The sequence below is a fragment of the Branchiostoma belcheri genome, unplaced genomic scaffold (assembly GCF_001625305.1).
Source record: "Branchiostoma belcheri isolate BF01 breed outbred unplaced genomic scaffold, Haploidv18h27 scaffold170, whole genome shotgun sequence".
Classification (NCBI taxonomy): Eukaryota; Metazoa; Chordata; class Leptocardii; order Amphioxiformes; family Branchiostomatidae; genus Branchiostoma; species Branchiostoma belcheri.
Window position 1 is genome coordinate 214,921 of NW_017803158.1, and position 9,703 is coordinate 224,623.

The 9,703-nt window shown below is 41.2% G+C and overlaps 1 protein-coding gene across 1 annotated transcript in view; it reads left to right on the top strand.

The window, feature by feature from the left end:
• Nucleotides 1-9,703, top strand: part of LOC109466891 (multidrug resistance-associated protein 5-like) — a 31,348-nt gene that overhangs the window by 7,910 nt on the left and 13,735 nt on the right. Inside the window, exons 7-14 of the mRNA XM_019764757.1 lie at nucleotides 191-338; nucleotides 1,794-1,942; nucleotides 3,668-3,775; nucleotides 4,336-4,599; nucleotides 5,337-5,408; nucleotides 5,911-6,035; nucleotides 6,879-6,951; nucleotides 8,234-8,437. Of these exons, the coding sequence (XP_019620316.1) occupies nucleotides 191-338; nucleotides 1,794-1,942; nucleotides 3,668-3,775; nucleotides 4,336-4,599; nucleotides 5,337-5,408; nucleotides 5,911-6,035; nucleotides 6,879-6,951; nucleotides 8,234-8,437 (1,143 nt within the window). The remainder of the gene's footprint in view (nucleotides 1-190; nucleotides 339-1,793; nucleotides 1,943-3,667; nucleotides 3,776-4,335; nucleotides 4,600-5,336; nucleotides 5,409-5,910; nucleotides 6,036-6,878; nucleotides 6,952-8,233; nucleotides 8,438-9,703) is intronic.

The following is a 9,703-nucleotide window of genomic DNA, read 5'->3' on the forward strand; positions in this document are numbered from 1 at the left end:
AGTGGTTTTGGGAGGGTGTATGTTTGGTTTCCACAGTTGGAAGTTGGTGTAATAGTCATGTACTCACTTAAATCATGTCAGTTGACTCATTGAATTTAAAAAAAGCAAGAACCATTAAGAATTTTTCTTATATAGATTTGTGATGTAGCTTAAACAATGATTGCAATGGACAGTATCATTGGTTTTGCAGGCCCTGATCTCACAGCAAATTTCACAGTTCCGGAGAAAGGCCATCGCCATCACAGACAGACGTGTACGAACCATGAACGAGATCCTGACGTGTGTCAAACTCATCAAGATGTACGCTTGGGAGATGCCTTTTGGGAAGGCTGTCAGTGGTAAGGGGCAGGGATGGGGGAATACATTTTTCTTAATTAAAGTATTTCAATTTTTGGTGCCAAAATGTATGGCATAATGTCCCTTTATTATACTATGTTTGAAATTCTTTTGGCATATGGCATACCCCCTCCAATAGTAAACGCCATCAAAATCATGTATGAAGATACAACAGCTACAGTTATCACACCCGAAGGGGAAACTGACTTCTTCTAGATCGAAACAGGTGTTCTACAGGGTGATCCGCTCGCTCCTTTCCTGTTCATAATCACTTTGGATTACGCACTACGCAAGGCTGTCAACTCCAGTGATGGTCTTACACTGCGGAGGAGACAGAGCTCCAGGTATCCGGCGGTTGTGATTCCTGACCTGGACTTTGCAGACGATATTTGTCTACTTGAGGACACCATTCGTGCTGCACAGAGTCTTCTACAGCGAGTGGAATCAGCAACCCTAGAAATTGGACTGTACCTTAATTCTTTGAAAACTAAAATGATGCATTTAAATCCAAGTGACCAGCTACAGGCACTACTTGCTAGCGATGGGACGGTAATTGAACTGGTTAGTGACTTTAAGTATTTAGGTAGCTACAGTAATTCAGTGTATGATGTTAATGTTCGTATTGGCCAGGCCTGGGGAGCATGCCACGCCCTAAAAAAGGTGTGGAAGGTCCCCATCCAGAATACCACAAAGTTAAAAGTCTTTAAGTCTTGTGTAGAGCCTATTTTGTTGTAAAGTTCCGACTCATGGACTTTAACTAAAGCCTTGTCTAAGAAACTGAATGGTAACTACACGCGGCTGCTTCGGTGTGTGCTGAATGTTCCATGGCAGAGCCGCATGAGTAACAAAGAACTTTACAACGGTCTACCCCTGATTACCCAGACCATTCAGAACAGACGACTGGCCCTTGCCGGTCATGTGGTACGCCACGAAGAGATGGCTGCCAAAGTGCTTCTCTGGCAACCGGATGTAAAAAGAAGGAGGGGACGTCCGTGCCTAACGTTAAAGAAACTGATCGAGGAAGAGGTTGGCCTACGGGACGAGGAACTTCTGTCCGCCATGCGAGACAGAGTCACATGGAGAGACATTATGAATGGCACCTCAAAAGAGGATGACCTGAACTGAACTGAATGTCCCTTTATGTCTCAATCCAGGAACACACTGATTTGTGATTATTTTGTATACTATTAGTTACCTATGATTATGGTGTCCTGTGGTGTACCTACAAGTCTGTTACAAGTATTTTTATTAGCTTTTCGATGTAAAGTTAAAAATTAAATGACCTTTTTGCGCTAGAAGATTTGACTGTTTTAGTATCATCCTGTTATCCTATATCGTAAGTCCAACAGGTCGAGACCTTTTGGTTAGTGCGTTGGGTTAGTGAGCTTCTGAGTGTATTTGTGTTTAAGTTATTGGACAAATTTTGATATGGGACCTTTTGTTTCTACTCTCTCCAGCTGTGAGAAGTGAAGAGAGGCATGTTCTGGAGCAGGCAGCTTATGCCAAGACTGCCAGCATAGGGCTGTCTCCACTCATCTCTCTTCTGACAGGTGTCCTCACCATCTCTGTATCTGTCATGACAGGGAACGACCTCACTGCATCGCAGGTCTGTTATAAATAATATTATATCATACCTGGGCCGTGAAAACAGTGTTATACAGAACAGCCCGGGCTTTCATAGCTTCCATAGAATAATTTGAACGTGTTTTTTCCAAACGGTGTGCACCGCTTTCAAAAATTTGAATACAGGATTCGAACATTGCAATTGTTGTTTTCACTCATTTTGCATTAAAAGGCATATTTTCTTGGGTGGGTATATATAGAATACAACACGGGGTATTTTGTATCACCCTCAGTCCCAGCCCTCCCGTGAGTCAGATCTTTACACTGCTTTTGAAAATTCGAATACAACATTCAGACGTTGGAATTGACGTTGTTGCATTTTGGGGTTTAGGGACACCAAATTTTTGCTCATTTTGCATTAAAAGGTGCGTTTTCTTGGGTAGGTATGACATAAATAAAATACAACATGGTGTATTCCGCATCACCCTCGGTGCCAGCCCTCCCATGGATCAGATCTCCCTTTGGTCTTCGGGCGATCTGACCTGCAGTTGGGCTGGTACCTCGGGCGATACGGAATATTATACACTGTGTTGTATTCTATATTTATATAATATCTGGGCCGTGATAACCTTCAATAATGGTGTCCCGGACCGGGCCGTACTTTATCCTTCCACAGAAGGGTTCTGTTTTTGTTGTTTTTGTTTGTGTTTGCAGTAGTATCTCATGGTGGGTCAGAGGGAATTCTTTGATTCTCGTTAATATGATTAGCATTGAGACACTACCTTTAGGAAACGGGGGTTAAATGGCTAATAATGTGTATTTTGATTGTTACATTACCCTTCTTTTTTAATTGTGATGTCTGAAATTGTCAGCAGTCATTGTGACTATTATGCACTTATTATATTTCAGTCCATACCATGGTATGGATGAAATATATTGTGTTCTCTCATGTTTCTTCTTCTCCTCCTTCTCCTTCTCCTGCCAAACAGTCAAAGGGATTCAACTCCGCCATCATTCAGCCAAATGATTTGAAATTTGGCATGGAGGTAGAGTGGGCAAATACCCCCAGGCGTTTTTTTTTCATTTTTTTGATACATGCCTTTGAAAAATTTTAAAGAAGGTTTTTTGGGGCATTTTTCGACAAAAAATGAATTTTTGGATCCTGAGCCCTGGTATTACAACCAAATGATCTGAAATTCGGTATAAGGGTACCTTGAACATGTGTCTACAGAATTGCAGTCACATGTTTGGTATACCCCACTTCCAAATGACTCATTTGGGGGACTTTAATGGCTATTTCAGGCCAAAAAAGGGCCAAAGGTGCTGTACCCGTTCCACGTTCTATCTAAAGAATGGCCCGTTCCATCTGCCGTTGGCCATAGAACACGTGTTCCATTGCAGGTTACCTGAGGTCACATTGCACGTAAGTCGTGCATAATGACTCACACATTCAATTTTATGTGCCAAATCTCATCTTCAAAATGTATCAAATCTCATCATTGTTAGTATTTGCATACCTGTAATAAGATTAGTAAAGCTTTCGAGCTCGAGATTCAAAGTGCTTGTTCTTGCATCTTTGTTCTCAATTACATAGCTACTATTTAATTCATTTATTTGAGAACCTTTGCCAGTTTTGCACTGGGGTAAGTTTGGAATAGTCCACTTTTGCGTGGGAGGGAGATGGACTGAAATATGCTGTATTTGCTCCCAAGCAAATGTCGGCCTTTCTAGTTATTGTTTTCTTCATTATTTCCTTATTTCTCTCTAGGCCTTTACATTGTTGGCTGTGTACTACAGCATGATTTCTGCCATGGGTGGACTCCCCTTCTCTTTCAAAGCACTTGCAGAGAGTCAAGTAGCTCTACAACGTATGAAGGTAATTTCATGGATGTGTGACAATGTATGTGCTTGTTGTGAGGTATTGTGCCTTTAAGTTACATGTTTGCAGGAAAAAGGGACTGCTTCTGTAAATAAAATTCTGCAAATCAACACCAATATTACGGTAACCATAATTTGAAAAATGATTTATTTGACCTAACAAGAAACAAATCCAGTGTGAAGACTGAAAAGAAAATGTTTCTCTAAAATTTCTTGAAATTTCTCATTGATGATCATCATACCAGAAATATTTTCTTTTCTTTTTTTACTGATTCAGAAGAAAAAAGAGAATGGAACTCTTTGTGAAGAATTTACATAGTTTATTACACATATTTTGTGGAAGGTGTCTTGATTTTTGTTGAATTTTTTTGAATCTTTACATAAGAAAAATTTCTATAAGAAAACAAGAAAAATAAGAAATTTTTTTTTGTACTTTACTAACAAATATGTATATTTAGTGCATTTTATGATGTTGATCTACCAGCAAAAGTATTTCAAGTTTGTTCAATTATTTTTAATCATAAAAGAATAGTTTGTTCTGTTTCATATATTTTCCAGAGTTTGCTTGAAATGGATGAAATGAATCCCTTTACTACACAACCGTTAGACTCAAGAAATACTGTTGAGATCAGGGCAGCAACCTTTGCATGGGACACCATTCAGACAGAAGGTGGACAGGACGCCATGACACCTGCAAAGGATTCTGGGACAACACCAGGGTATGATGGGAAATCTGAAAAAATTCCTCTTACCCAAGAGACGTCTGAATTAAAGGAGGATCTGGTAAAAACACTCTTCAACATTGACTTGGACCTACCAAAGGTAAGATTATTGGTCAGGTTGGTCAAAATTTTGTAAAGTATGAAATATATTTGTCAGCATGTTAATCTACATCAACCACATGTTGGGCTAAACAGTGAAAGTTTCAGAAAGATATATCATTAGAAGTGGAGACAATTTTCAAACAACATATACACACAAACACAACAACACACACAGAATACACTGGGTCCTGTCCCCAGTGCTGAACATGCACACATTAACACACTCACGCACCTAAACAAACACAGAGAATACAATTATAGTTCCTGTCCTTGGTGCTAAATACACACACACACACACACACACACATACAAACAACAGTCATGAAATTCACCAGGTTCTGTCCTTGGTGCTGAACACACACACACTCACACACACACACACACACACACACACACATACATGTACATACACAAACACAATATGAATACATGTACACACACAAACACACACACAGACACATGTACGCACACACACGTACATGTACACACACACACACACACACACATGTACACACACACATAAACTGTCACACAAATAAACAGACATGGAATACACCAGGCTCTGTCCTTGGTGCTGAGTGCGTGCACACACACACACACACACACACACACACACACACACACGGACAACACTAAATTCTGTTTTGAACTCAAACTATAAGTACAGTAGGTCTTGTCCTTGGTGCTGAACACTAATCAAATGTAGTCTTACTGGTGTCTACTCCTTTTCCCCAGGGTACATTGTTAGGTGTTTGTGGAAGTGTTGGCAGTGGGAAGAGTTCTCTCATCTCAGGCATCCTGGGTCAGGTATGAGACTTTCTTCAAATCAGCAAAAAATGAGCTTACCTATGAATCAATAAAATAAAAAGAGCCAATCAACCAGCATTTTGTTCTAATGATGAGATAACTTGATTAATGGAAACGTTAATTTGCCTGCCTGCATACATGCATACATTATCACATAGTAAACCGTAACCTAACTATTTTATAAACGTAAAATCAGCATGTTAACAGAATGTACTGTGCCAGCACAAAAGCTAGATTTTTTTTTGGTTTACGATGGATGTTTGGTCAACAGTGCACCAGAATTTTGCCCATTGCGAATAATATCTTTTCTGACACAATATTTGAGAACTATAGACGGTATGTCATCTTTAATACATAAATTCAACCTTAGACGAGACGTTTTGCCTGGGTGTATAAGTGCTATGCACAATACATTTGTACATTGTACAAACTTAAGGATGATGTGCTCCTAAAATCACGGAATTGTCATGCGATGTTCGGGTTCTTCATTTCCTCATGTCAGATGCGTGTGGTATGTGGAACAGTAGGACTGACAGGCAGTGTGGCTTACGTGGCCCAGCAGGCCTGGATCATGAACGCTTCTGTCAGGGACAACATCCTGTTTGGAGAGGACTATGACCAACAGAGGTTTGTTCCATGCAAAGGGAAGGGCTCTAGCCAGCACCCATTTTTTTGTCAATTGCGGCGTGTTACGGAAAAGTTTTTAGACCAATCTGTCAACCTTGATGGACAAAATTGACAAAAATCCTAGCTCACTCACTCACACTCACTCACTGTCCAGTTTGTCGTCTGTTGTTCCCCGTCTTCCGAGGGTTAGACGTGCTTGCACAGTACAACTGGGGCTTGATGACAGCACGCCACTTGTCTCTGTCCTGTGGGTTGATCTTGTCCCATAGCTAAATATAATAAAATATCCAAAGGACCACCACCAACTCACGATTTGCTTCTCAAAATTTTATTTAAAGGTTTGAAAATCCAAAACTTGTCCCAGGGCTCTCTCCCCCAGCTCTCTCCCCCAGCTGGGTCCAATCATGAACCTCGGTTGACGGAAAAAGATTTGGAGCTGACTGGAGCCCTGGCAAAGGGAACAATTCTGTTCAGCAGATGAAGATTGCAGTAACCATAACTCACATAGCACATTGATTTTACTAAGAATCCCATCCACTACTGAATGGAAGTATTGTTTTGGGTGGTGCCGTTCTTAGCATGGTAGGATGTGGTATAGGTTTGTCAGGAATGTGTACTGTGTAATCATGGTATGAAACATAAAGCATTGTGTAATAATGGAAAAAATTAATTTGTCTATTGTATATATTATATTTATAAGTAATGATTGATTCTCTGTTGTGATTTGATTGGGTTCGCCATTGGATTTGCGAGTGATCATACAGTACAGATCAAAAACATTTACAAATGTTCAGAACACTACCCTGAGGTGTGCATCTCTGATTTCTTGTTTACCTTGTGTAGGTATGAGGAGACTGTGAATATCTGCTGTTTGAGTCATGACCTTAAAGTGCTGCCAGCAGGAGACTTGACAGAGGTATGATGTACACATGCATGTACAGTTGTACATGGAGATGTGAGATGTCAGATATTTTTAACATTATGTTGGAGACTAATTCTAGTTCCAAAAATAGTTTCATCAGGTTGATAGAGTATAGAAAATAGGGGTTTTTCTTTTACACACCTTACTCAGAGTTTCTGACTAAAGTTTGCTTCTCGCCGCTATATATAGCCAATGTAGGTGGCACTTTTGCAGTGAGAATACAATCCCAAATGTGGCTGAGTTTGTACCCCCCCTAGAACAGAAGCAGGGGTCGAAATAACCCTCTGTGTGCAACTTGGTGCAAGTAAATTTGGTGTCGTGCAACTAATTTTTTGCCTGCTTGCACAATGGTGCAAGTTTGCTTTATCCACTGTTACTACCTGTAGAATTACCCAATAATATTAATTAATATAAAGAACTGGAGTGGAAAGGAACAAAACCAGAATCCATGAAGTTTTTCTTCATTTTTTGTAAGTAACAGAAGGTTACTATCTACGTCGCTGCCAGCGGATGTTTCCCATCACCTCTGTATTTTTGGAGGGTGCAACTATTTTTCTTCCGGTGCAAGTATTTTTCTTTTCATTTGCACCAGTGCAAGTTGGCCCCAAAATCTATTTCGACCCCTGAGAAGATAACAGAAAAATTTGATGGATTAAAGAAGCGGTAGGGATAAGACAGATGACTTGGGACAAGGTGATGTACAAGCTCAGACACGTTTGGGATTGGGTTCTTGCCACAAAAGCATCACCTACATCGGCTACATATAGGGTGAGAAGTAGAACTATAGTCAATAAGTCAGAAGCTCTGAGGAAGATCTGTGATAAACACCAAAATGTACAATGTAAGCAAGGAAGGAATAGTTTGGTTTTGTTAAAGAAAACCCCAGGGCCTATAGACAAAATATAATTCTAGGCATCATAGCCTAATTTACCGGTGTAATAGCTCAATTGGTAGAGTGCCCGCTTTGTAACCGGGAGGTCGTGAGTTGGCCGGGTCATACCAAAGACTTTAAAAATGGTACACACTTCTTTCTCTGCTTAGTACTCAGCACATATGAGAAAGAGTGTGGGAAAGTCAAACACACAGCACTACCAGCGGACTAGCCCCCTCCTGTAGTGCATTGCACTACTGTGTGTCGCCCAAGGGCTACAGAAATGGATATGGGCACCACTCTACGTTCTGCATAAGGGCATGGGAGACCTTTCTTTTCTTTCTTTCATAGCCTACCCTTATCATTAAAAGATGACAGGATATTTTGGCCAACTCTCCTGTGCAGATTGGTGAGCGAGGGATAAACCTGAGTGGAGGTCAGAAACAGCGCATCAGTCTGGCGCGGGCTGTCTACAGTAACAGGGACGTCTACCTGCTGGACGATCCACTCAGCGCTGTGGACGCTCACGTGGGACAGCACATCTTCACCCACTGCATCATGGGAGCTCTCAAGGACAAAACTGTGCTGTTTGTCACTCATCAACTGCAGGTAAGGGCTATCTTCTAATTTTTTTTGCGTAATTCATTAAAAAGGGCTTGCATGTGGGGCTTCTGATAACGCTATATGCTAAAGCGTGAGAAAGCCAGCTACGTATTACACTGAATTAAGGAGGCCTCCCCATTACATTTTACAATGAATTCCAGGTTACCGTAGCTACAACGCATTACGTAGAATCAAAGCAGCAAATCACGCTCTACGCAAAATGCGTCAATTAAGCTCTACGTTGAATTAGGTTGGTCCCTCCACTCTGTACATAGAATTAAAATGGCCAATTATGCTCAACGGAAAAGGGTATCTGGGCCAAAAGAGTGTCTGGTAAATTTGTAAGAGAGTCTGATAAATTTGTAATGGATTTTAAGCTTGAGTCTTAACTTTTCATGGTAGCATAGTAGGAAAGGCAGAAGTGACTTAGTTCCTTGAAAGTTTGAGTGGCAATGTCTGAGGTAAAGGCAATTTGAAAAGGTAAAGGTATAGCCTTTTTGGACAATAGGGGCAGTTGGTTGTTGGTTGCTTTGTCCAGGGCACAGTACCTCCTTTTACCTCCCCAACTTAATTCAGGAATCCTTTTTACACCTGAGTGGAGAAAAGAGTCTTTCCCAAGGACACAATAACTAGCCAGGAATCAAACCCATGACCTCTCGATCTTGTGTTCACTTATCTAACCACTACTAGGCCAGTCAGTTCAACCTGCACTACCTCCAGTAATTGTAACTCAGACAGCAGAGAAGGGTGAACACAGCTGTAAAACTGTTCTTTCCCTGCAGTACCTGCACCTGTGTGACCAGGTTGTCCTGATGAAGGATGGTGTGATAGCAGAGAAGGGTGAACACAGCTGTAAAATCTGTTCTTTCCCTGCAGTACCTGCACCTGTGTGACCAGGTTGTCCTGATGAACAATGGTGTGATAGCAGAGAAGGGTGAACACAGTCAGCTGTAAAATCTGTTCTTTACCTGCAGTACCTGCACCTGTGTGACCAGGTTGTCCTGATGAAGGATGGTGTGATAGCAGAGAAGGGTGAACACAGTCAGCTGTAAAATCTGTTCTTTACCTGCAGTACCTGCACCTGTGTGACCAGGTTGTCCTGATGAAGGATGGTGTGATAGCAGAGAAGGGTGAACACAGTCAGCTGATGGCAGCAGGTGAAGACTATGCCAGGATGATACAGGGCTACATGACTTCACACTGTGATGAGGAGACAGAGGAAGAGGATCAGCCTGGTAACATTGAGGAAAATAATTTCATGTAAGAGATAGG